The sequence below is a fragment of the Perissodus microlepis genome, chromosome 13, assembly GCF_051167445.1.
Source record: "Perissodus microlepis isolate ML-2025 ecotype Zambia chromosome 13, ASM5116744v1, whole genome shotgun sequence".
Lineage (NCBI taxonomy): Eukaryota > Metazoa > Chordata > Actinopteri > Cichliformes > Cichlidae > Perissodus > Perissodus microlepis.
Window position 1 is genome coordinate 27,988,648 of NC_140473.1, and position 27,564 is coordinate 28,016,211.

Genomic DNA, 27,564 nt, shown 5'->3' on the forward strand with positions numbered 1-27,564 from the left:
CTGTATGAAAAGGTTTGAAAGTGTATGCTAGATCACTTCAGGGCTAGTGTTGAAAAGATGTAATTATTTCCAATAGATCCTCCAAATAAAACGATCAACTCAGTTGTTTGTGTCTATCCTCAGGAAATTGGATGAGTCTGGTCTGAGATTAAGCAAAATTTAAAAGCATTTTGCCCAGATATGATTAAAAAGTTGTATATGAATGTAACTTAAGGTTACAACTGCCACCATCTTCGTGCCATTGACACAGGTGTAACTTTGTGAATTGTGGCCATTCTGTGACATATGTGTACACAAACCTGCCTCCATACATTATTTATCATTGGATGCCAAATAATGTGTTTCTCACCAACACAAAGCAAGGCTCACAAGCAACTACCGGTAATCATTAACAGAAGCAGTTGTGGCGGTTCCATTTCCATAGATTCAAGATATTTCTAATTGGGGTGTTTAGTGTTTTTTCTACCATGGAAATTGGACATTTAGAAAGCAAAAAACCCTTCTAAGCCCACCATGGAGCACAAAGACAAACTGCATGGTTATAAATGACCGTCACACTGAAATGTTCACTTCTAATGCTCATGTTAGGGACTCCATATGAGAATCTGACATGCTTGACAACATTTCATGATGAATCCAACCTGTCCGGAGAAACAGTGGAGGGTACAAATGTAGTTAATTTTCTTCATTTTTTGACATTTATAAATCAAAATCTCACAACCTACATTTACTATGCCTTCAAAAAAGGTTTTTTTCTTTTCATCTGGATTACAAAGGATTTTCAAATGGAGGAGCTGACTAGACATGCAGATACAGAAAGGCGTGCGAAAATATGCATTTGCTAACATATAAATGCAGTGTCACAGTATTCTTGGGAACCTGAATTTATCTAATGAAATGAATCACAGCTGTGGGAAAGTATTCTTTCACGTCACAAATGTTTTGTCGGCAGATAATTCAAATGTTCACTGAACTACACTTCAATCAGCTGCTGTAATTTCTGGCCCTTTTTGAAATCTTGAATGAGTTTGTGCTTTTATAGCAATTACAGTCATTTGCAGATGGTTTGATTTAGGATCCACTTTAATGGAAAACACGACACTGTCTTCTTGGCAAAGTAGATGTTGTCTTAGTTAAATTACTATGTGCTTCTTGCTTAGGTGATAAAAAGAATAACGTGACCTGCTATGAAAGAAACAGGATGAGGATTAATTGTGTTTATACTCTTTCATTTGATGAATCTGACAGAAGCACAGCTATCTCTCTAAAGGGCAGCGTCTAAATTTGTGCAACATTTACTTACACAACTCTACGTAAGAGTTTATAAAATATTGTAGGGAACATGAATGGAGACTTTTACCATCTTTGTCACCCCAGAAACGAGTTCATATTTAACTATGAATAAAGCTTGCTCAGTTAACTTCTGAAGAAAATATTGGAAGGATCTTCTCTTACTGTGATATGAAACGGTATCAAGTAACATCATAAGGACTGTCAGCTTTCTCCCAAGTTAATGACCAGTGCTAATTCCACATAACAAGAATATCAAGTTTGTATATGTTGTACATAAAGTCAGTCACTGACTAATTCAAACCTGTGTCTTTCTGTTTCTACAGATGTTATCTCCATGGGTTGGCCTGAGGAAGATTAATGTGTCGTACTGGGGCTGGGAGGATGCATCCCCCTTCACCAACACCACCCTGCGATGGTCACCTGGAGAGCCCAGTGACTCAGGCTTTTGTGCTTACTTGGAACAAGCTCAAATGGCTGGTCTTAAGGCCAACCCCTGCACTGCCACCACTGATGGCCTGATCTGTGAAAAACCTGCTGGTGAGAAAAAAAGAATAGAAAGACAAAAGAAAAAAATAATTTGAAGGTTAGCGCACCTAATGGAACCATACACCCACCAGCCACTTCATTAGGAACATCTGCTCATTGTGCAAAATGCTAATCAGCCAATTATATGGCAGCAACTCAATGCATTTAGACATGTAGATGCGTTCCAGGCAATCTGCTGAAGTTCAGACTGCTGTCTTTTTCTTGCACAACCATTTCTACAGTTTACAGAGGTCAGAGTAATTTGAGTAGTCTGGCCATTCAGGCTCATGGTGGTAGGGTCATGGGGTCATAGGGGGATATTTTCTTGAAACACTTTCGGCCCCTAAATATTACTTGAGCATTGTTTAAGTACCACAGCCTGCCTGTGTATTGTTGCTGACCCATGTCCATCCCTTTATGAGCACAGTGTATCTATGTTCTGATGGCTGCTTCCAACAGGAATGTGCCATATTGTCTCCAGATCTATAAAATAGTCAAACTTGTGTTTTTACAGCTACACTATCTTACTATTTGGATGTCACTGAATGCAAAACAAATATAGCTAACAGGTAGAGCTGGGCGATATGAGATTTTTTCATATCACGATATGTTTTTTTTTTCATTTCAGGCGATAACGATATATATCACGATATAAGCCAAATAACTATATTTGTAAGATTTAAATGTGCCGTTGCTCACAGGTAAAATGTGAAATAATCAGCAGCTTGTTTTGATTTAAATATTTATTTCCCATAATAAGTTCAACAGGGTAGATGTACTTAAGAAACATGAGACTTTTTCAGATAAATAAAGGCAAATATTGCAAACTACACAAAAGGCAGCCGCTAAAGCGTTTAAGTTTCAAAATAGAACAAACAAAACAGACTACTAAATTGTCAATTCCACTTAGAAATTATTAATTCTAAAAATAAATCTTAGTTTGCTTTACAGAAGAACAGACAAAATTGATTAACTTTTGTCAATATCAAATAAACTGAGAACTAAAAGGAAATTCTCAATCTCTCCTTGTTGTATCCCTTGCTCAGGGAGTCCCCAGAGTCAGAGTGCTCGTCCCTGTAAGACGCCTTGTGCTCTGCGCACCAGCTGTGCCAACTGCACCAGCCAGGCCATGGAGTGCATGTGGTGTGGAAGTACTCAGCGCTGTGTAGACTCCTCTGCGTATGTCATTTCCTTCCCCTACGGCCAGTGTCTGGAGTGGCAGACCCAGGATTGTACTGGTGAGACTTTTTACTATGCTGCTACCATCATTGTAGAAAATATTATATAATATTATATTGTTTTTTGCTTTTATTCATCTGACAGGTAGACTTATAAGTATAACCATAGGTAATTACGTGCAAGAACAAAAAATCACACTCATTTAGTGTGCTTGGTGCCTTACACTCTTGTTTTTTGTTTTCTTTTTTTACACGTAGCCTGAACAATTCCTTACTGTCTGTAATTCCTATTTATTTAGTGGAATATTTACTCAAAATGGGTCATTATTTTTCTGTTTTTGCTTTTTTTAAACTGAGAAATTCTAGCACTTTTTATTTGATTAATTTTTGTGAGTTTTTGGATTGGATTCTTGTACAAGTCTCGGTGGTTTAAAATTGTTACTGATATTGGGAGAAATAAGTTACAAAGGTCAGGTATAATATTGTTTGTCCATAATCAAAGTGGAGTGTAGAGCCATGCCAGAAAAACAAACTTGTGGCATTTTTGAATGTTTGTACTCTGCTGTATGTTATCTTTGTGTCAGGATAGTTTGTCTACACAAACAAATAAACAAAAGATAAAAACTGTTACTCATACCTTTGAGAAAGAGGAAAAAAGTGCGATGTGTGGACAGAGTCATTCCAGGCTCCCATCGACTGTCTTATCAGCAGTCAAGGCTACCCATCAGCCTCACACACACATTGATTCAAACACACCAACACTAGGGCAGCGCCAACTCTCCTGTAGCTACAGGGCAGAAAATCAATCACCTACAATGACACATGACTCACTCAATATGAAGTCCTCGCTGCTGTCTCTTAACATTTCTCTGATATACAACCTCTCCCTGGGGATGGTATAGTTCAGCTTCACCGCTGCTTTCTGATGAGATGGTTTCTTAGCATGGCTGAGCTCTGTGACTCTTTCGTAGCTCCTAATCGTTATTGGAGTTTCTAAATCCTCAGTCTCACCGGCAAAGTAACTTGGTGAATTCCGTACAACAAATTAAATGAATAGGTGGTTAGGTTTTTAGGTGAATTTTCATCCACTTAGGGGTCACATTTCAATTGAAAGGTTGGTTTGTCCAGGATAACACAAACAAGACAGAGGGTTAAGCACTAAGGCGCAAATGGAAATACAGGGAAGATGCAACTATTACTACTAGTACAGATAAACAACAAGATGGGAACCAAAATACAAGCTATCACATAATTGAACTGTCCCTAGAAGTGATAAAATAATAAGCAGCAAGAGACTAAAGGGACAGGAAGATCAACTAAAGACTATATCACCACAACTGAGATTCACAAGAAATGTGAATAATAAAGAAATGAAATATAATTATTCTCAAACACAACCCAACAATATTCAAACATCCAGAGTACTCAGAAAACAATAAACTAATAATAAACTGATAAATAATACATGAATACCAAATCCTCACAGTAACTCAAAATCCTGGGTCCAAAACCTGGGGATAAGTACTCTAGGTTGTACTTTTGCAACAGCCAGCAGACCACATAGGGATTATAGGACCACCTTGTGTCTTCCTTTTACATTTTATTTTCCCTTGCTGTAAGAGCTCTGTAACACTGAAATTTCTCATCCATGGGATAATAAAGGTCTATTCTATTCTATTCTAACTCAGAAAATCTAGGGAAACAATAGAAATTGCAGTTTAATTGACCTAAAGAAGTTTGGGTAGAAAAGCTCAGTTTATTAGGAATATTGGATAAAAAAAAAAAAATGACAACAGTGACTTTTTTTTAGCTCATGGGACAGATACAACCAGTGTGCCAACCTGTCTTAGTTTTTCTGAGATGTGGCACGAGACTCTATAGGGGATGTCCTTGTGGACAAGAAATATATTAAACTGGTAACAGTATACACTGTGGCACTCAGTCCTAGCCTGGGGCTCAGCTGGGGCTGCGCAAGACCCTCAGCCATGGGTCAGTTGCGTCTGATCTGTGGGGAGGTCCTGGATACCCTCAAAACACTGAATACATGGATTTCAGTCTAATGGAAGTAGAGCAGAGTTAATCCTGCTTCCAGAGAAAATGGCCAACTGCAACCTTGAGGTGGCAGTAGGAGGGAGGCCAACAGGCCAGAACTTTTTTTTTTTTTTTTTTTTTTTTAGAATTCTGTTTCAGAAAGAATAGACATCATTTTAATTGAGATCGATTTTCAGATTTGACTTGACAAGCCCTACTTGCCTCACTTGCCCTAATTCAATGCTGTGAGGAATGAGGCATGACTTATTCTATACACATAACACTCATTTTCTATATTTCTATATACACAGCTTCTTGTGCAAAACAAGAAAGCTTTACAAGATGGAGTTGATTACAGATTTCTGCCTTTGATTTTATTGCAACTTTGGAAACTTCAGACGTCTAGTTTAAAATTCTGGACCTCACTAATTTCCAAACCCTGTTTAGAAATTAGTTTGGTTTTATTTTAGGTAAAGTTAGAGCAAGGTAGAACTATATTTTATTTGGCAGTTCAACAAGTGTCTCTTAGGGAAAAAAAAAATCAAACTATTCCCCTGAGGCAAAACTTTGCATTGTTATTTTCTGTCATTTGTTAGACAAATACTCAGTTTGGAGCAAAGTGTTCTTGTTTGTGCTGTTACAGAAACGGCTTCAGAAACAAGAATTTTCTTTCTTTTTGTGACTGGTGATTATTATTCCTTCCTGATGCCAGTACTCTAAGTGCAGACAGCTCTCCAGCCTACTGTTAGCAAGCCAAGGATGTCTTCCTGTCTTTCGTCTTACGTTCAGTGCTTACATAATGGCACGTCCCCCATCTTCTCTTTTATTATTCATCTCTCCATTTGGTGACAGAAGGTATGTAGGAGGCTTTTGTTTTGCTATGTTTTTTTTTTTTTTTTTACCTTTGTTGCTGAAAGCACAGCTTAGTTTACTTATTGTAAAATATGACATATTTTATTTTTCAAATTCCCCCGATAATGCATCTCAGTCCACAATAAAGGCACTTCAGCTAACATTATTTAATATCAGTTAATTTATAAATTAATTAGCATTAAGTAACGATAAACAAATGTCTCAATGTTTAAGGATTTACCTGTTTATTGCTAATGTATGTTACTAGATGGTTAGTGAAAATTACTAACATGTATAGCATGACATTGGCAGCCAAGGTGTTTCATTAATCATAAGCGATTGCTTTATAGTGATAAAATACAACACCATTTACTTTTTTAAATCAAATTTATTCAAGGTTCATGGTTGTCCACCTACTCTTTCATTCTCTAACTTGTAATCGGTTTTTCCTTGAGACTTACGTGAGACTTATATTTACTGATTTCAACTCTGACTTGACCCCAAACTAAGTGATACCACGTCAACAAACAAAAACATTAAAAATGTGCACCACCTGTACCTGAAACAGTTTTTTTTGTTGTAATAAAAAGGCCAAATTTGGGTCCTGCAGTGTGATTGTTCCCCCCCCCCCTTCCTTTCACTTCCTTGTTGACTTGTTTTCAGCTAAAGCTCTGTCCCAGTTTTTGGCGTGGATATGTATGTATTCAGTTTTTCATTACAGTAGTTTTGTCCTTAAGAAGTTAGAATTTCACTGTGTTTGGTCTTACAGTCCTGTTTTAAAAACCAAGTTCACCCTTGGTGGCTTGAGCTTCAATATAAAATAATAAGATTAAAATGTTGAAACATGTAGAAAATAGCAGCATTTATTTTTATCATTTTTCTAGGCTGGTAGAGCATAGTTCTATGTTCTCTGGTAGACTCTCGCTCGCTGCTGCTTCTACTTCTATAGAGCATAGACGTTGTGGAAAAATAATTAGTTAACAAATGCTCTTTGTGACCTATATTGTAGGTCGAAAACAGTTATTTATTAAGAAATGCTTTATATATGATTTGATCAGAATTCATAGCAGTCACATATGCACACATTTGCTGTGAATGAGCTAAATTAGTACATTGGTAAATTGGTACATACACAACTGTGGTCTTTATGGCACAATGACCTGCCGTAAACAGCTGAAGAGTTCATGGCCGTGGCGTTGGAAACTTCCCCCTCTCCCCCCCCCAAAAAAAATAAAAACATTCTATTGCTTGTCTGATGATCCAATTTGAACTGGGTTATTTCTGTCTCAGACTGATTTGGCTGCAGGCTTTCTCTATCATTCCCATATTTCATGTAAGCCAGAGGCTGTCTACACACTCTTCAGCCAAACATACTGAAATAATTAATTTCCAGATGTCAGAGTTGGAAGTTTTGGAAGCTCTTTTGTGGGTAAACTGGTTTTAATTTCCAGTCTACAGCAATGACTTTGTGTTATGAAATGGTGTATATCGTAGACCTAACAATGCCATGGGAAGGCTCTGTTGAGAAGTTCTCCAAGAGCAAACTTGACTCATACTTGAATGTGGCAGCTGACGTTCAACTGTCAACTGTGAAAGTGGAGAACCCACAGAGATTGACTGCAGCGCCTGTGTTGCAACATCTACAGTTAAGTTGAAACACGCTGGGGTGCAGTACAGGGCTAACAATCATCATCACTTACATCATCAACAATCAAAGATCTGTCAGCAGCAGACACTGCAGGCCACTGGATCTGGATAAGGCAGCAGAACACCATATGGGCAACAAAAGCAACATCAACATGGTGTCGTGGGGGGTGAACTTGGGATGTTGGGATTCACTGTTAAGCTCTCTGGAGGGGGTTTCACGCTAGTCAACAATACAGAGGAGATGGAGGACGTTACTTAAGAAAATGGTGATGAAATCATGTGAAGTCTAACAGCAGCACCGACAATGTTTGATAATAGTCCTTGGACTCTTATGTATATTGCCAGTAAAAAAGCACTGGCAGCGAAAAATACTTTGTTAGCTTGTCTTCAGTTGGTGTTAACTTTGGTGACAATTTTTATTACACTTAAGATGATTAATGGATATGCTGTTGATGTCTATGCTTGGGGTTATATGGCATTATAGTTTATTATGGCAAATAAGGAAAAATACATGCTGTTAACATGTGGTTTGAAATCAGCAGTGGTGTAGGAAATACACAGGTTCTTTTGTTGAAGTAGCAATAAGTCACCATTAAGACTCCGTTACCTTACAAATAAGAGACCTTCCTTTCCCAATCAGCTAACAATTATACTTGTTAGCTGATTGGGAAAACAGTCTTTTAGACAACTATATTTACAGTGGAATCGTTTAATAAGAAAAGCAGCAATGATGAGCCCCTCCAACACTTTCACCTTCTGTTTCACAGGCTGTTTCTTTCCCAGAGACCCAGGGCTCCCTCTCCCTAAACATACATGCACTTGTGTTTGCCTTTCAGTTTCTATTGCTGTCAATTTTAGCTTTTCTTTGCCACCTTTGACAAAGAGACCTTTTCTTTCACTGTGGAGAGTTTCCACAGTTAATCTGCTTGTTCCATTATCCTTCATTTCAGCAAGTGGCTGTGGCTACAGATGGCAACAAAAGTGCTATCCTGTTCTTGGTTTGGTTGAAAAATTGTTGCAGATTTGGACCCTGCTGAAGGGTCTCTTAAGGGTTAGGAAAAAAAAAAAAATACAGGCTTTCAGTTCAATTCAGGTTTATTTATATAGCTCCAAAACACAACAACAGTGTCTTCAAGGTGCTTTGTACTGTAAGGTAAATACCCTACGGTATTCCTCCAGTCTCTTCAGCAAGTTATGGTCATTACCTATTGGAAAATGTGCCTTTCTATTTTAAATTCTTTAGCAGCACTTCCAAAAGGTCCCATTTAATTATTTTGTTTGTCTTGTTCTTTATGATTATCATTTATAATTGAAACAAGTTAGTTTTTGTTTTCTTGTGTATAAAAAGTGGCTTCCTGTGGTTTGCTAAGCAACGAAAAGCCAACATTTGCAAAGGTGGCGTTCCCCACTTTATAGCCATTGTTTTATTAGGGCTAATTTTCTCATGATTATAAAATAAGCAATGAGAAATTTCAAAAGGAGCCAGTTGAGGAAATTCTGGCTAGGGTTCCTTCCGTTGGAGGTTTTACAGGCACACCTAACTGGGTGGAAAGCTGTAGTACACTAGGAACCTGTTACTGAGATAATGTGTCTCCTCTGGCCTGAGAGTGCCTTGGGATTCCCAGGAGGAACTGAAAAGTGTGACTGGGAGAAAGGGGATCTGGAATACCCGACTTCTGGTAAGCAGAAGAGAGTGGATGGATGGATATTTACTACCATACCTTTATGTGGAGCAAGGTGTAATTCAGTTGAATGTAACAAATCGCTACAGTTCAAAGGCTCAAAGTCCACAGAGATGAAAACCTCAGTCCTCTGCTGCAGAACTGCAGCAATTTGAGCACAACTGGTTACATTAGTGTACATGATTTGATGTTATCTTTTTGCTCACTTACTACCTTGTTGTCCACATACAGACATAAACCAGATATTAGTTATATTGTTTGAGCTGATATTGAAAAATAGCCTTATTTTCTGTGAGGAAATCATTATGTGAATTCTGTGTGTGTGTGTGTGTGTTTCGTGTTTATCCCACATGGTTTCTGTGTGGCGTTTGGGGGTTTCATGTGCTTGGAGAAAAGTGAAGGGGGAAGACAGCCTATGGGTTCTAGACTTGATGTATTATGCATGGAGGCTTACAGATCTGTATTCTACTGGCTTCAGTGATGCTAACTGTCAAGCACCGTAGGAGCAAATAGATTACACGAGATGGAGCCAGACGATCTGCGCTATCCAGGGACACCAGATATCAGACCCAATGTGATGAACAGAATGTGGCACTGAAGATTTTTGATAAGGTGAAAATTCCCCCTTCAGAACAAACAGTCCTTTCTTTGCAACACCATAGATGTCATCTGTTGTTTTTAGGTATCCTCTGGGTGATTTCTGTCACTGATGATGACTAATCCTGATTTCAGTAAGGAAGCTGATGAGAAAGAACACAGAGCAGAAATTTACTTTTTTTTCTACACATTGCATGAAGTATGTGGTGGGTGTTATTTCATTTCTAGCCATTTAAAGCTGCCATCGTTGAGGAAATGCAGTGCTTAATGTTTGTTGTTGACACAACTTTAAAGGCCCTCAGTCTCCAAGTGATGATAGGAACTTGAAAAAGTTTTTAGCGACTGATGTTGTGTGAGATGCAAACACATGTCCTCTTGGATATGACCCAGTTACTGCATTTATGTCTCTTCTAGACGGAAATCCAGTAGATCTTGTCTTCCCCAACTTTGACCAGTGCAAAATACAAATTTTGTTAATCTGGTTACTTTATATATTTTACAGGAGTAATTAATATAATATACATCATTTTACCTGCCTATGCAAAAGGGATAATTGTCTCATCCCCAGATCCATATTTTTGTTATTGTACAGTATAACATCAGTTGTGCATGATTCATATTTCAGAATAAGAATTATTTATCTTATATTGGGCCTTGGTCCAGCATCACCCTTCATCTGCCACCTGGAAATGAACTATTTTGGATTTGCTCTGAAGCAAAGTTGAACAGCATGTATGAGGGGCTTCTGTGCCACGCCTCTCTTTGACCCAGAAAGTTGATTCTCTTCATCTGGTCGCTGTGTTATCAGTTGGAGAAATTATGATGACTTTAGTCTCACCTGAGTGCAGTTTTCCCCAACCTTATAAATGTAGCTACATAACGACTGACTAGCACCATTACATAACAATGAACCACAAGCTCAGTTTCATGTTTGTTAATAATTATCATGGCCAATGATCAACAACCATCGGTGTCATTCACAGAGAGTTGAAAAATTGCCGCAATTCCAGCACTTTAGCATATACTCTTGTTCATGTCTTGCTGATAGTTGTTACCTTGACTCCCCATTCAAATCGGCATTCCTCCCAGTCCAGGATGTGCACATGCTCTTCATTGAAGGTCTGGCTCCTAGCCTGTAAACGTAAAAAGCCTACAAAATCCTGGTTTGATAAGGTAACTCTGTGTTTGTGTTTGTGCCGAGGGACTCGATCCTTGGTTTGATTGTTTTTTGTGTAGCATATCTTGGGGTTTGAAAATCAGAGAGATATCTTGTTTTCAAAAAAAAAAAATGCACCTCAGCTATTCTTACACTCCTGACACATAAGAGATCACCACTGATTTTCCTTTAGGAAGCAGTTGTCCTTCTCTCTTGGATCACCGGGAGAATTCTTTAGGCATCTTCCCAGCTTTGACAAATGTAACCCTGGGATAACCACATTTACTCAGGCTCTTTTTGATGTGATGTAGCTCTGCTTCGCCTGCCACTGGGTCTTTGAGGACAGTGATGACACCCAGTTTGTGCTCCAGTAGATGATGAGAGTCAAACCTTAAATATTGACCCGTATGTGCTAGTTTACGGTACACATTGACTTTCACGTCCCCCACTACTTATGGCAATTTCACAGAATGCTAGCCTGTCATTTTTCATATCCTCCCTGTTGAATTTGATGTATTTGTCCAGCGAGTTAATGGCATCTGTGAATTGAGGTAGGTCCTGAGATTAGATTTTTGGCCAGGTCTCATCCACATACCTGAACCAACGGCTCTGGGATGTTCCAGGATAGGATAACAGAGCCCTCTTTTCTACTTCCTCCATATACAAGTTGGCCGTAATAGGCGAAACTGGGCAACCTATAGGATACCCATGTTTCTGCCTGCAGTATTGGCTCTTATAGCTAAAATATGTGTGTTAAGATACTGTTTAAAGAGCAGACATGCTTGGTTGATAATAAAGCTTGGGTTCATCCTGTAAAATATTACAACTACCTCCATAGCTTCGGTAACTGGAAAACAATTGAAGTCTCTTATGATATAACATTCTTATAACAGAGCGTTGTTTAATCTGCTTCCATAATGACGTTCCTGACCTTCCCCTCAAAATTCAAAGTGTTCTGAATGTAGTTTGTGAAGCTGGCTATCGACGGGTTGAAGACCAAAGCCAGAAACCTGTAGGGAACTCATAGGCTACAACCTGCTGCTTTCATTTGATGTGCTGGAGAAGGAAAGTAGTGGTACAGTCTGCAGTGTGGATATGGGCATTACTTTTCATTACTTTTCAAGTGCAAACTCCAGGACAGAAACAACAATATTATGCTGCTAACACAATTTTGGCTCTTTGCTAGTTTATTCTAACAATAAATTAGCCAAAAGCTCAGAGTTAAACTGAGTGAATCCTGACCCCAGTCCAGCAGTCAGACCCTGAACTCATCCAGGTCTGGAAATCCCAAAAAGTTAGTTCTGTTCATCTGGACGTAACGTTTTCAGTGTGGGAAACGTTCCATCACTCATCCAAGTGATTTCTTCAGTCTCACATCATTTTATGGAGAAATGCAAAAATAAAGTTAGAAGTGTTATAAAAAATGCTTTTTTCCTGGGAGTAATTACTTTTAAATTTAAGAAAAGTATTCTTTGTAATATGTGTAAAGCATTATTTTGTTTTTGAAAAAAACTGATCACAACAAAGAAGGGAAATACTTCCAAGATACACAAACATTTGACCACACAGCATGCAATTAATCTACAGGAAGGTAATGTCTTTAATATGCTGCTTGGTGATGGTGTTGAATCTCGAAGCAGAGCTAATGAAAACCCAATGAGAATTAATAAGAGAATTGATAAGTGATATTGATAATGGAATCAGAATCTCTAAAATCGTATCATTTCCCATCCCTACACCTCTATAGCAGGTTGTACAGATCCAAGAATAGAGGAAAAATGTGAACTGAGCATTTGACCCTGAGCTTGTGGATCAGTGATTACTTTTACATAATATGCTGACCTTGTTATGTGAAAGTCCATTTTATTATGAAAATCCACCATTGTGTATATGTACTGTAAGTGAGAAAAAATACAGAAAAGCACAATAACCATTTTAAATGATTTGTTCAATCGTGACTGTAACAGCATCTTTGTATTGCATTTACCAGCCATAATTCATATTTTAATAACTATGAAGTGCAATACATTAAAATTAAATCACCATTGTCCATCATTATTTACTCGTTGAGATTGGTTAAGTGAGAGAAAACAAAGCTCTTTTGCAAGATATTAGAGAAAGTATTTTAAGCCAGTATGTAAGTTATTATTTTCTTATTTTAATCTTAACAATATTCAAGAAGGAAAAAAGGAAAAAAATAGCCAGTGGTCAACAGTTTCATCAGTGAATCATGATTAGATCTCATGTTGCTGTTGCTGTTGTTGTTTTCTTTTTTTTTTTTTTCTTTTTCCCACTCTCATGAAGGCACCATCCAAGAGAATATTTTCTCTAGAAATAGCCTGGAGCTAATGTCATGCAATGGCACATAGTACAGCTACATCTATGGTGCTGTTAAGTAAAACTAAGGCCTTGTAAACCTGTAGGCACTCTATTTTTCCTCTCTCTCATCTTCATCTGCTCTGAATCCCAAGACTTCAGGAGGCAATAACCTCTTTAAATTCTTTCCATGTGGAACACAGATGAAGCCAGATAATTGGAAATGCTATTAAAAATAGAAAAGGCTCAGGCAATGAGAACATAGCAGGTAAATTAAATTATCCATGCAAACTACTGTTATGTAAGTGAACATCTAAGGATCTCAGTATCTTCTGTCCATGCTAGTATTTGTTTTCTTCTACATTCTCTCACTTTTGAATTAATTGCTCTTACTTGTGCCATTTAGTGCCCATTGAGCCCGTTTTATCACATTTGTGGCGTTCAGACTGATGCCTGAAATATTTGGTGCATTTTCTCTCACTAATTTTGACACATTTTGCAAATGAATTGCAGTTCAAAATTTCAGTCAAATCTTAGATTAATATCTTGCTGAAAACAGCCTTTAGTCATGAAGAAATTGCCTTGCACTAAAATTACATCTCAAGCTTTACAAAGTTGAAGTTCAAGTCTGAATCCTGTAACTTTCAAACCATGCAAATCATTGAAACAAGTATCTGCAGACACAAAACTAAACAATTCACTTTTTGGAGGAAAAAAAAAAAAGCTGGGGGAAATTTAATTGGTTGTTGAGTAAACATTTTTTCTGTCTTATGGTCCAGAACTGGTTTGTATTGGATATAAATTGAAGAGGAGAAAGGCACAAGCTCAGCTGTGACTTACACTGACAGATAAATAGTGTTGCTTCCTTCTCAGTGTGGTTCAGGAAATCGAGAGCCAAAATCGTAACATTTTTTGACATTTTTAAGGAAAGGTTTTGTTCATGTATCTCAATACTAGATTGTGTAGCATTCATTACTTGGTAAAGACCGATATGTAGTGATGATATATAGTAATGACATATCATTACTATATAAAGGTATAAAGAATGAGATCACTGATATAAGGGGGGGGGGGGGGAATGAGGTTTCTCCAAAGGGTGGCTGGCATTGCCCTTAGAGTTAAACCAAATAATTCGGTTATTTGAGAGGGGCTCAGAGTAGAGCCGCTCCTCCACATCAAAAGGAGCCAGTCGTTTGGACATCTGAGTAATAGGCATCCTATTCAGATGCCCAAACCATCTTGGGAGATATCCTAGGGAGTCTGCTTGGATCTGGAATCTTATACTGACGTGCCTACTGGGAGAAGAACCAGGAGTAGGCCGAGGACACACTGGAGAGATGACATCTCTTGGATGGCCTGGGAATGGCTCAGTGTTACCCCGGACAAGCTGGAGGAAGTGGCCGGGGAGAGGGAGATCTGGGCTTCGCTGCTGCCCCCACGACCCGGGCCCGGATAAGCGGAAGAAGATGGATGGATGGATGGAGCAAAGAGTAATGTCAGATTGGTTCAAGTATATTAATAAAAAATGTGTCATTGTCCGGGGACTATGTATTGAGCATTACTGAGACTGAAGCAAAAATTGTGGCCCTGCACTGAGAGTCTGACCTGACCTGGGGGGACAAACAACAGCTGTCACAGAATGAGAACAGATTGGATCTATTAAATCTATTAAATTCTCTTTTCATGAAAAATGAATAAATAAAAAGATCTGGCAGAAGAGAATTGGAGTCGGTACCAAAATCTGCCAACATAAATGCAATGGACTGATATTTTTAAATGGTAAACAGGCCTGGTATATTTATTGGATATTAGAGTCTGCTCTTGGGTATGTAAATGTGTGCTTTTCTGTCAGCGGAAACCCTACCATGCGGTGGATTAGGGATATTCTGTTGAACCGCCTTTCTTTGAACTACTGACTTTAGTGAAAGATCAAGTGAGCTGTAAGAAGAGAAGGGCAAAAAGAGATGAACTAAGGGGAGGTGAAAGTAAAAAGGGAAAAGAGCGCAGTGGGAGAGCGGACAAAAAGAGAGGATGAAGGAAAAGTAGAGCGGTTCCATCGCTTGTGATTTCATTTGTGCCTAAAAAGGTTTTAGACGAATAAATGGAAAAAATCAAATTAAATCAAAATGACAGAATATGTAAAAGAGGGTATAATGGTGGAAAAAGCAGCAGTGAATGAGCACGAGATGGGGAGATGCTTTAGTGAATAGAAACGGAGAAAGAAGGATAGGACTGTGGCAGAGAGGAGATAAAGAGCAAATCTGAAATAGGGGGAGCAGAAGTTGGTAATTACAAAGTGGGAGAGAGAACAAATGAATCAGCATTGCTGAAGCTGAATAATGCAACGGCGTAGCTTGCAAACACACAGAGGACAAGGAGTGTATTCCAAGCAGGAACGCATAGGTTCGGCTAGAACATCTGTGGCTTATGAAAATGCCTCATGTTCAAAAGAGAAAGAAGTTCTGGTGAAAATGCAAATGTTACGCATTCGAATCATCTCACTGGGCTATAAGAAACAACACCTCGCATACCTCCTCTCAACCTTTTGGTTTCTTGTGTACACGGCAAGATACCCACAAAGTCTCTTTGTCAGTGTGTACTTCCACCCTGGCTTTGTAGACTAAAATTCATCATGACAAGAAGATGAGCTGAACTGGAGAACAAGAGCAAAACAAGAATGAGATTCAAAAACAAGCTGTGGAGTTAACTTTGGAAGGCCAGAGACTCTAGAAGAAAAAAAATCTAATGTTCGTCACCGATTGCCTGCTCTCTGCAGCGTTTGCTGAACTAAAAAGGCTTCGGTATGGAGATTTTCAGTTTTCTTCCACAACTATTAAATGCCATACCTTAAAAACACAATGCCATTTTTAATTTGCACTAGTAAAGTGTTTTTTGAATGTCACCTCCACTTTATGAATACAAATGCTCCTCTGAACATGTGGAATGGTGTGGCAAAGAAAAGCCCATTTATTTCTAAATGTTGAGGGTCAAAGAAAAGGTGAAAGCAAAAGATGGAAACAATATTAGACGGTGTAGATTACATCCCAGAAGGCTTTTATGGTGTTTATGCTTTTATTCAAGCTGTTGGGAAGAATTGTAAGTGTAAAAGACAGAATATGGATAAAATCAGCTTTTAAGGTTTCAAACCAAATGTGTGTTGAACATCTCTCTCACACACAGATAAGACTGGTGTTGAAGTATATGATAGTAGTTCTACATATTTAAAAGGTTTTGAGTTTGAAATGCTGCACTAACTAATATCATGTTGGGAAGACAACTGGTTTTTGTGCCTCTAAAGTATAATCAGTAAAATTTGTCAGTATTTTACTATCAAATGTAAATTGAGTGACCCATTAGTTGAATGTCCATGTTCAAATGAACATATCCAGATACAAATCACACTGATGTTGTGACCTTTTAAAACCTTGCCAGAGAGACTGAAATATCATGGAGTAACGTTACTTATTTTCCTTGGGCAGTAAGCAGCTTAAGGTAACTGTTGTTATGATTTGGTGCTATAGAAATAAAACTGAATTGGACTGAATTGCATTGTCATCCTGACTACACAAGCAAAATTATTTTCCGTGACTGTAAAGTTTGCATGCTTGTATGCAAGTTTATATTTGATTTCTTTCTTTTTACATCCCTTATCTGTCAGCCCAAAACTGTTCAGGTCTGAGGACGTGTGCCGAGTGTCTGGAGAGGGTGGAGTGTGGTTGGTGCGGTGATCCCAGTAACACCGGTAGGGGCGTTTGCATGGAGGGCTCCTACAGAGGCCCTCTAAAGCCTGTGACCGCAAAGGCAGGGCCCAGAGACCGGGATAGACTGCGAGACAGGGACACAGTGGTGGATCAGGGTCTCTGTTCATCAGACAGAGGCTACAACTGGGCTTTTATCCAGTGCCCCGGTGAGTGAACCACGAGACCAGACTGGACCAGATGACACTAAGGTTAAGTTTTGTGGACTCACCTTTCATACCCTGTAATTGAGTATCCCACTTAATATGAATAGTGTAGCCTCTTCTGGCTGCGGTGTTTTATCTGCAGCTAGAACTGAAGTAGGAAATGTGCGTTTGCAATAGTTACCCACTTCATCTATAAGTATGCGATTGCCAAGTGATTCTGATAGTGAGCAATGTGTATGATGGAAGCAGACAAAATATTAGAAAAACCTTTCAATGCGACGTTCAGCACAAATAAAATGATAACCTTTGCAGGTATTTATTGTAGTGTTCTTGCATTAAAACCACTTATGGTGAAGTGAAGATGATGTGTACTGCTGCACATGCTTTCTTATGTTCTTATGAATGTTCTCTTCCAGCATGCCAATGTAACGGTCACAGCAGGTGTGTGAACGGCAGCGTATGCGAACACTGTGGAAACCTGACAGCAGGGACGCACTGCCAGAGCTGCATGCCTGGTTACTATGGCGACCCCACCAATGGAGGGAAGTGTAATGGTAAGTGCAAAGGTCACGGAGGTTAATAACTTTATTTTTGATGAGCATCAGCAAACCTTGTCAGTGCTCTGCAGAAACATCCTGTTCTGTGTGTGTCTGTGAAATAAGTTCATTTAAACGCAGCTGAAACATTTTGGCAGACACTCCCTATTTTAACAGCTTTCAGACGTGTAAAAATATTACTTGTAACCAGCAGTTTACAGCATTGTAATGGCCACAAACAACCTGGTGGGGGCAGTGTTTAGAAGGCATGATTCCCAGCTTTGGTTCCTTTAGAGCTTGTGGTCACCAGCAGGACACTGGATGAAACCTGAAATGTATGTAGTACGAAGAGGATTGCAGTGTGTGCTTTTCCTTTATTATTTTTTTCTTTCTTTCAAACCTTCAGAGTTAATGAAGATGAACACACAGATCTGTATGTTTTGATTAGAAGCAGCCTCTCAGCAGTTCCTCCTCACTTTTTTTTTTTTTTTTTTTCTTTTAAATGCTTCATATGGAAATAATCGTAGTGCATAATCCAGCAGTCGAAACAGGAGAGCGTGAGGGATGAACCCACAGGAAAGCGTGTGTTAGTGGAGGAAAGCGTAATTTGAAGGCTTCTGGAGTCTGGTTTGGGAAGGTATGGGTCTTGATAGGAAAAAAAAAAAAAACCCCATCAGCGACAGGAGAGTGTAATGAATGAGTGAGTGACTGCTAGAGTGTGAGTGAGGGAGGGAGGGAGAAGTGAGAAGGAGGTGCAGGAGCATCAGTCTCGCAGTGACAGATGTGCGTTTTGGCTTGGCGGCGGCATGACATTAAATCGCTCTTAATCATTTTCTTATTTCCTGAGTTGACTGGTGTCTGTGTCCCTGGCGGCTTTTTGCAAGGAGCATGGCGCTGATAGATGCACGCCTCTCTACGCCCCCATACAGTACAGCCTTTAATACAGTTTCTCTTCTTTTTTTGGCTTTATTTTCCTCTGTATCCTGTCTTTTCCTTTCTTTTTTTTTTTTTTTTTTTTTTTTTTTTTGGCTTTTCTCGTGGTCTCCTTAACATCCCCTGGTCACATTTTCCCAGCTGTGTTTCTCTCCATGCTCCACACATTTTCTCTTCTTGACACCTCTTTAATATTTCCTCCATATGTTTTATGTCATATTCAACTTTCTTTTTTTTTTCATTCTTCTTCTCTCCTTACTTCCTCACTTTATTCCTCATGTCCTTTCCCTATTTAATTTAATTGTCTAATCTTTTTCCTAAACTGTTAACTATCTACTTTTTTTTTCTCTTTGCCACATTATCAGGATTTGAGTGATCACGTGCGCTGTGCTGTTAGGAGTAATTTTGTTCTGTGTAACTTAAAAAAAATCTCTGTAGAGAACAAATCACCTTGCCTCAGAGAGGGTTACCTGGTCACCACCTGGGCCAGGCCTGGTGTGTTCCTACTGGCACAGCCCAAAAGAGCGACATGGGGCTTACCTTCCTCTAAGCCAGGGGTCTCGAGCTCCAGGCCTCGAGGGCCAGTGTCCTGCAGGTTTTAGATGTGTCCTTGATCCAACACAGCTGATTTAAATGGCTAAATTACCTCCTCAACATGTCTTGAAGTTCTCCAGAGGCCTGGTAATGAACTAATCATTTGAATCAGGTGTGTTGACCCAGGGTGAGATCTAAAATCTGCAGGACACCGGCCCTCGAGGCCTGGAGTTCGAGACCCCTGCCAACCACAGTGTTGTGTTTATGTTTTACATTTTATTTTCTTAACATTTTATTTTCTTCTTTGGCATATATGTGCTGGTTAAACTGGATTTCTTAACAAACTAATATCATCCATAATGTCTTTTTTCTTCTTTGACTACAGTGACTGCACTGATAATATAAGGGAAATCCTCCTTCAGCCTTAAATCCATCTACCCGTACCTCTTTTCACATCACCTTATTTTTTTCTCTTTTACACTTCAGCTGTTTGCTCTCTTAGACCCTACAGCAACTCTTTGTCATCGCCATCTTTTTGTGTCACCTGTCCATCATTTCTATCAATATCCATTTTCTCCATCTTTCTTTATAAAAGGGACCACTAGATTTACCTTGGGCTAAATGGCTGGGAGGCAATGATGTGTGGCCGATTACAGTGCTGAATGATAGAGACACAGCTTTGTCCCTAGCAGGAAGGGGAAAGGCCTGTGCTCATAGCATTGTAAAGAGTATGGGACAGCAAGACAGTGGGGGGAAAAGAGTGAGAGAGACAGAAGCAAAGACAGGCTGACAGGGGGGAAAAAAAAAAAGATAAAAGCATGTGGTGAGATTTACAAGGTTAATATCGGTGGAAAAGGACAGTTGCCCTTGGACAGAGAGACGATGAAGGAGTAGAGGAGGAGATGGAGGGATAAATAGAGAAGAAGAGATGGAGGACGGACAGAGGAGAGGGGAGTCTGTCCGTTCCCCTGTCCCCGTGACAGATGATTAACTAACCTTGTCAAATCTGGATGAAGTGTGTGTCTGTGTCTATGCATGTGTATGCCGTGCATTAGTGTCCCTTTTCTCTGACTATTCCATTCACCTTGTCCTGCACACATACAAACCCGCCCACAACCACACCAACCTTTAGAGCCGCAGCTGACAAAATGTTAGATGTTTGGTTAGACTTTCAGGCCCTCAGAGGAGAACATACATTTTAGAGTGTGACAGGAAGCATGCATGTTTTATACACATTCTGGCTGTTTTTGTTCTGTTGATTTTTTTTTTACAGCAGAGAGACAGACTGGTGATTCTTAAAACATTTTATAATAAATTTGTCATAGTTGGGTTTGCCCTGGAGTGTTTACTTGCTTTCTAGAGGAAAACATCCACACCTGGGAGTATTACAACCCGAGTTGTACTCTTGTACCACGATCTACACAATGCTTGACTTCCAGCCTGTTCAGTGGCCTCATGTGGGCCATTGAGCCACCAAACAGCGCTTGCCGATAAGGACTGAGTTACGGTCCATTTACACATCTTTGTGAAAGGTGTTACAAAGGCTGTGTGTAGGTGAACATACAAAAGGATTGTTAAATATTACCTGACGCTCTCTTTGTTCTAAAATTATGAATTGGGGGTCTTTGTCCAGTCGCCAACAAAGATGTTAATTTGTGGTTGGCTTTGTTGCTGCCATGAAGGTGTCCTGTTACCACTGTGGCCTCTTTTTTTTTTTTTCCTGGTCTGTACATGCTGATGTCCTTTGGTGGTGGCAGTCTCCAGCAGCTTCCATTAGGAGACGCATTACAATCAGGTCCACACATTTGTATAATGACAACATTTTTGTAGTTTTCCCTGTATTTTTTTTTGGAGGATTTCCCATCCGCCACACTGGATGTTAAATAATGAAATGTCATTTAAGTGCAGACTTTGAGCATTATTTCACAGGGTCCAACAACATTATTACTTCAAATGCTTGTCCCACACCTGCATAAATGAGGAGGGTTGTGACAGGAAGGACAGCCGGTGTAAAATCTTTTTGCATCTTTGCCAAATAAGACATGGAGATTATCAAGAAAGACATTCACATACCAGATTGGTTGGGGTGATTGCCCCTGGTGCAACAGGGCATTGCTGGAAACTGTGCTACTTTTTGCTGAGGAGAAAGTAAGAGGAGGGGGGAAAGGAGTGTAACGACAGGCTGGACTGTGGAGGTGAGTAGCACATTTAAAAGTAGGGGCTATCACAAGTAAAGGGAGATAGTTTACTGATATGATGGAAAAGACATAGGAAGTAAGTGTGTGCAGGAGACTGGGTGGCAAGGAAGCAAAGCCAGGAGTATTAAAGGTTGATTCAAGATGTTCTACAGGAAAATCATTAAGGAAAAGTGTGCGAATAGTGTTGTGAAGGTGAATAGTGTGTCTGGAGCTGGAAGTCAAAGGGGTGCAGGGCTCACAAAATCGCCCGACGGGTGGGGCTGAGATTGATTTTGGTCGCCCGACTGGAGATATCGCTAGCCCCGGGACATTGGGCTAGCGATTTTGCGAGCCCTGCGGTGATGTTCAGTGTTATTCGTGTGTATGCCCCACAGGTTGGATGTCATCTAGAAGAAGTAGTCTGGATTAAGGCCTGGTTTAGATTTCTGCAGAGTCTTTGTAGAGCATACAGTGTAATCTATGTAAGTGGTCGACTTATGTTTCCAGCATTTATGCTTGTTTTGGTGCATTATGTGTTAATTACTGTGTGGTTGTGTGCCTGTGTTTTACATTAGGTGTCATCCAATAGAAACAAATAAAATGCCACGCTCTTTTATCCCCGCTGGGTCCCATCTCTCTGTTGTGATGTGTCTGTCTAGAATTTTCACTTCTTTGTACATCCCTCATTTCCATTCTAGTTTCAGTCATCTCTGTCCGGGAATTTATTCCTTATATTGAGACAATGATTGTTATTCTATCACTAAAAAATGTAAAACTCCAGTGAAAGGATCTGCAAAAAGTAGCTGGAAGTGCACAGCAGTAGTTGACGGTGCTTACAGGCCAGTCATAATAGTGTAGTTACTTTTCTAGAGAGGTGCACTTCAGGTTATTGTATAGTGTTCAGAGGGGTTGTAAATTTCCAGCTGAAGCATAAATCCTCAGTAATTTGGATGAAGTGGTGGAGTGTGTCTCCTGGGACTGGTGACAGAGAAAGAGGAAGGCAGTGGCAAGGATTAAATGGTGGAAGTTGAAAAAGGAAGAATGTTGCACAGAGTTCAGGAAGGAGTTGAGACAGGCTCTGGGTGGTAAGGAAGGGTTACAGATGATGGGAATGTACTGCTGAAGTATTGAGGGAAACTGAGAGACACATTTGAAGTGTCATCTGGAGAGAGATGACACTTTGGAGGACGGTGGTGGAATGAGGAAGCACAAGAAAGTATTCAAAGTAGAGAGGGGTACTGGTAAGTTAAGTGTATAGCAGAGGAAAAGCCTTATAGTGAGTTGTATGTGAGGCTGGACACTAAGGAAAAAGAAAGGGACCTGTATTAATTGGTGTGGCTTGGAGCGCCATCAGCTCATCACGCCTCCCTTGTTCAAAAGAGTGTGCCCGGACCTGGAGGTGGTGGTTGTGTGTAGGACGCAGCTGAAAAGCTGCGGCCGTGTTTCAAGGCAAAAGCAACCAAAATAAAGGGTGTAAAGTGGGAACGATGTGGTCGGGTCTGTCATTCCCGTTACAATTGGCTAGGTAGAAAAATTAAGACAGAAGGTATGTGTAACAGGTTAGGATAATTGGTGAAGAGAGTCCTTGAGAAGTAGGAAAGAGTGCTTTGAGGTGCTGATTAATGAAGAAAAGAAGAGAAAATAGGATGGAAGAAGGACAGTTAGTGAATCAGAAAATGCAATCAGTTGGTAAGGAGGAAGTGGGGGCAGCTATGAAGAGTAGAAAGGCAGCTGGTAAAGGTGACATAACTGTGAAGGTATGGAGTCGTCAAGAAGAGAGTGCAGTGGAGTTTTTAACCAGATTGTTCAAAAGTGAGACGATGCCTGAGGATTGGAGATGAAGGTGCCAATTTTCAAGAATAAGGGCGAAGTGCAGAGCTGTAACTACAGAGGGATAAAGTTGATGAGTCAGACAATGAAGACAGTCTGGTTAATCAGTTACTGGTATATCTTGTGTACTTCTTATAAATATCTGTTGTGCTTTAACAATAAATAACACAAATCTTTAAAAGTGCAATTCTTTAACACACTCAAACTAAGAAGACAAAAAAACAAAAGATTTGTCAACAGAATTGACTGCGACCAAGCTGTGGTAATGAAGCTGTTAAACATTGTCTACACAGGGAACCAAATTTCATTTATTTTGTGGTGAGAGTAGACACCCAGCTAACATGTGATTCATTCTGTTTCCTGATTTTTGGGGGAATGCAATTTCTTGGCCTCTGTTTGCTTTGTATGGTATGAATATAGCTGCATGTCCTCATTATTTACCAATTCAGAATAAATAAGGCTTTTAGAATAATCGGAATGCTGCGGCACATATGTGGCTCTTTCCCTCAACCAAGTTCCTCATACTCATCTCATTCCTTGTATTCAAATTATATATTTCTTTTAAAATATATCTAAATATATTTTTTGGGTATTGCTCAGCCTCGGTGAAAAGTCATAAATAGCAAACAGACCACGGACCTTCTGTGCTGCCCTCTCAATTGTCTTCCAGGCAAGACTTGAGCATGTATTATGTCTTCTTGAGCTTGTTATCCTTTGCTACCCAGTGCTTCAGCATATAATGCTCCTCTGCCATCGGCACCTCCCGTTGAACAGTTTTATTGCTTCCATAAATTTTGCATGATTCACATCAGTAGCTCCCTGTCTCCATTGCACTCTGATACTCCATCTTTCTCTGCACCACCTCACTTGCTCTCTCTGGCTGTCTCGGAGTCGCGGTGAATGTCTGATACACAGAAACGCTTCACGTTTCAAAGGTAGCTACTGGGGCTTGGGGATGTTTTGTCACTTATCTGTATGGTTTCATCATTTCTTACAGGTTCAGCTCAGGTCAGTACTTGTTTCTTGTGTCATACAAAGAACTTCTTCAGTGTCCTTTAGTGTTCAAGCATGACAAGATTAATAAATCTACAGAAGCTTACAAGAATAGACAATCTGCTATGAATTAACTGAGAGAAAGAGAAAGGAGGACTTAGTTGTGGAGATTTTTTTCAGTCAGGAGTTTTAGTTTTGTTTTTGTTTTTTTTCTCATCACACATCTTGTCAACACAGCAGCACTTATTTTCCAGTTGACTCCAGACAGTCGATTGATGGTTTACTTGTGAAAAAACCCAAAGAGGCTGAGAACTAGAAACCAACATGAAAGTCCTTCGATGACCACTTAGGTTGGCTCCAAAAGTGGGTGAATCCCCTTAGATTCTCATGTTAAAGTCATAGATTAAAAAAAAAACAAAAACAAAGCATGTTTGTGGTCTCTGTACAGTAGCTATTTTTTTTCTTTTGCCAACAACTGTACAGGGAGTTAAGTATAACAAAAAAGAGCTAAACATCCAGAGATGAACACCTTATCTAGTTATTTAGTTTTCCTTTTGGAGAGACATTAATATCTGTAGCATTATGCGCTACAGATGCGCTGCTCATTGGTTCAGATGTTTTAAATGGCCTACATTTACGTTTCCCTGATGAGCAGCCTCTTGCAGACAAGTGACCCAAGACAGCAGCACAGTGGAAGTAATTCAAAGTTTGTTGAAACGCTTTAAAACCTCTTCAGGATGGAGTTTAGTGGATGTTTTGGATGGTGTCCTCACCCTCAGTCTCTGAGTTACTATTTGTCTATTTCTTGCTTAAGTAGGAGGAGTTTTGGATCAGGCATGACTCATGAGATGAATCCCTTTGTTAGTCATAGACACACAAACTGTGTTGTTATTGAATTTTGAAGTCAACCTCCAATGTCACAGGAAAATGCCCATAAAAAAGAAATCAGTTGGATGACTGTAAGGCATTGCTGCTCTGTGAGCGAGTTAAGTTTGTTTTTTTTTTGTATTTAATGTTTAAATATGAACATTACTGATGATTATTTGGTAAAGGTGGCATCTTATGTTCCAACTGATGCCTTTTTGTTTTCCCTTTCTCTGTTTCAGTCTGTCCCTAGTTTGAGGTTTTGATGTACAGTCTCTAAGCGGGGTGTGACTGCAGGAGCTCTTTGTAAATTTGTGTTCAGTGCAGGAGCTATAGAGATGAGTGCTGTCTCTGCAAGAAACTGGCAAGCCAGTAGCATCAACCACAGAATGGGACAGATAGGACAGCAGGGTTGTGTGTGTGTGTGTGTGTGAAGGATCAGACAGAGCCAGCTGCTGTTCAGCTTCAGCAGCAGTGGAATAGCAGAGGAGGGATGCTGCCTGCAGAGTCGCTCCATTCACTCTTCTCTGTGGAAATGCTGCCAAATTCACTCTCACCTGCTGTCTCGAGTATGTCTTTGTGAGTGCGTGTGTTTATGTGTGTTTGTGCATTTTTCTAAACATTTTTTTTGCCTTTAAATATGCTTGTGTGTGTTTATGTACCTGTGGATCCCTGTGGCAGAATTGCAAACTACCCAGCATCCGTAGCGGTATCCAGTCATCTTCCCCCTGGCAGCTCTATTCCTGGCATGTGACTGGTCAACACACAAACGCATAGACAAACCCAAAACACACAAGCAGACCGACACACAAAATCACACACGTACAAACACTTCTGTAAATATGATTTTAAACGGCTTTTGAATCCTTTTTGATCTCCAGTCAGTGGAAATAGTGTTTTTGAAGTCTTTCTGCAGCTGTGACTCGTGTCTCATCTAGAATAAGCCGCTTTCTTTGAGACTCTCATTTATGGCATTCAGCTCAAAGAGAGATTAACCGGCATGCATTTAATAAATTAGTTCATGTGCTATCATGGAAGACAAGAAGTTGTGCTGAATATACTAAAATAATGTATCCTTTACCTTTGACAACTTTTTTCTTACAAATGCAACCACACCAGTTCACACAAAAATAATATTTTAGGGTAAATGTGATTTTTTTTTTTTTTTGATTTTTTTTGCTTTGCAAGGTAAAAATGGTGTGCATACTCCTAACTGGGGCCACTGACCAGGCAGGGTTGACTAAAACAGCATTACAGGTTTTTAAAATTAAGTGGAGACCATGCAGAGAAATGTAATAGTATAGAATGTAGGGGGTCAGTGAGGTACTGAGGGTCTTGCAGGTGAGGAGTCTTTGAGGTTGAACCCCGATAAGCTTCTGCAGCATCATTTGTCCTGTCGGTTCATGTATATTTTTTAAATGCATCAGTTTGGATTTGTACAATGTTGCCTGCCTTAGGTTTTTACAGTGCTTAGATGCTGACCAGGCCCTGGGGGGTTGGTGGTATTTGAGGAATTTTAAATAATATTTTGTGTTTTCGACTTTTATATTTACCATATTTGGGAAAGAGAGATGATACTGTTTTTTGGGCTTTCAAGAGGAAACACTATTCAATTCACCAAATAATGAAATATTTAATACCACTGCCACACATTCACAATCCCTGTGATCCCACTGCAGTCCTCCCCGATTTTGCTCCATCTGTCAGTTGAAACATGCGTAACAGAAAAGAATGAGGTATAAAAAAAATTACTTTATTTCTGTTGGTAGAATATTCTGTATAGGATCAGTAAGCAGGTTTATGTTCAGTGGAGGCAGTGTTTTGTGAGTGTGTGTAGCTACTAGCCTATATTTAAAACTAGACTTAAAGTAATTATAAAAGAGAGAAATTAATTTCAGTTCATTTATGTCACTTTTCATGTATCTTTAATTTAATTGCTTAGCTTAGTTTTTTTTTTTCTTCTTGACAATGAAAAATGTAATTTGACAAAGTATGCCGGAGTTTTGCAGAATCGCCAAACAGTAACAATTTGTTAGGTGAGTGACTTGAAATCATCAGAACACCAGATAAATCTGCATTTGGAGAAAGAGTTGATACTTCACATATCACAAAGAAGAAAGTGAAAAATAACATCCTTAGATAGAACTGAGAGTCGGTTAATTAACAGCTTACTGCAAGTGTGAAAGCCATCACTTTTATATGTGAGCAATATTAAGTGACAGCAACGTGTCAGGCTAAAACAGATGTGCACTTGCACATCTGTACTACTTGGGCAGCACTATAAGCACTTATATATACACATACATTATAATCATCCACTGTATGATGTCCATATTCTGGTCTGCAGGCCAATCAACACATACGGTAGGTGTAAATGCGTTTTATATTCAGGAAATCCACTGGAAATAAAGGCACTGCTGAACATATGTGTGACCTCTAATTAAATCATAGCAACTCTTTCTGAATTGGCCAGCATGAGGAACTGAATCTGAATCAATATGTAGTTAAGAATTGAC

General features: G+C 39.4%; 1 protein-coding gene across 3 annotated transcripts in view; it reads left to right on the plus strand.

Annotated features, from left to right (window-relative positions):
* atrnl1a (attractin-like 1a) overlaps positions 1–27,564 on the plus strand; it is a 308,853-nt gene that overhangs the window by 86,848 nt on the left and 194,441 nt on the right. For all 3 annotated transcript variants that reach the window (XM_084948292.1, XM_084948294.1, XM_084948293.1), the window contains 4 exons: positions 1,617–1,830; positions 2,865–3,056; positions 16,936–17,184; positions 17,598–17,735. In XM_084948292.1, coding sequence (XP_084804418.1) covers positions 1,617–1,830; positions 2,865–3,056; positions 16,936–17,184; positions 17,598–17,735 — 793 coding nt within the window. The remainder of the gene's footprint in view (positions 1–1,616; positions 1,831–2,864; positions 3,057–16,935; positions 17,185–17,597; positions 17,736–27,564) is intronic.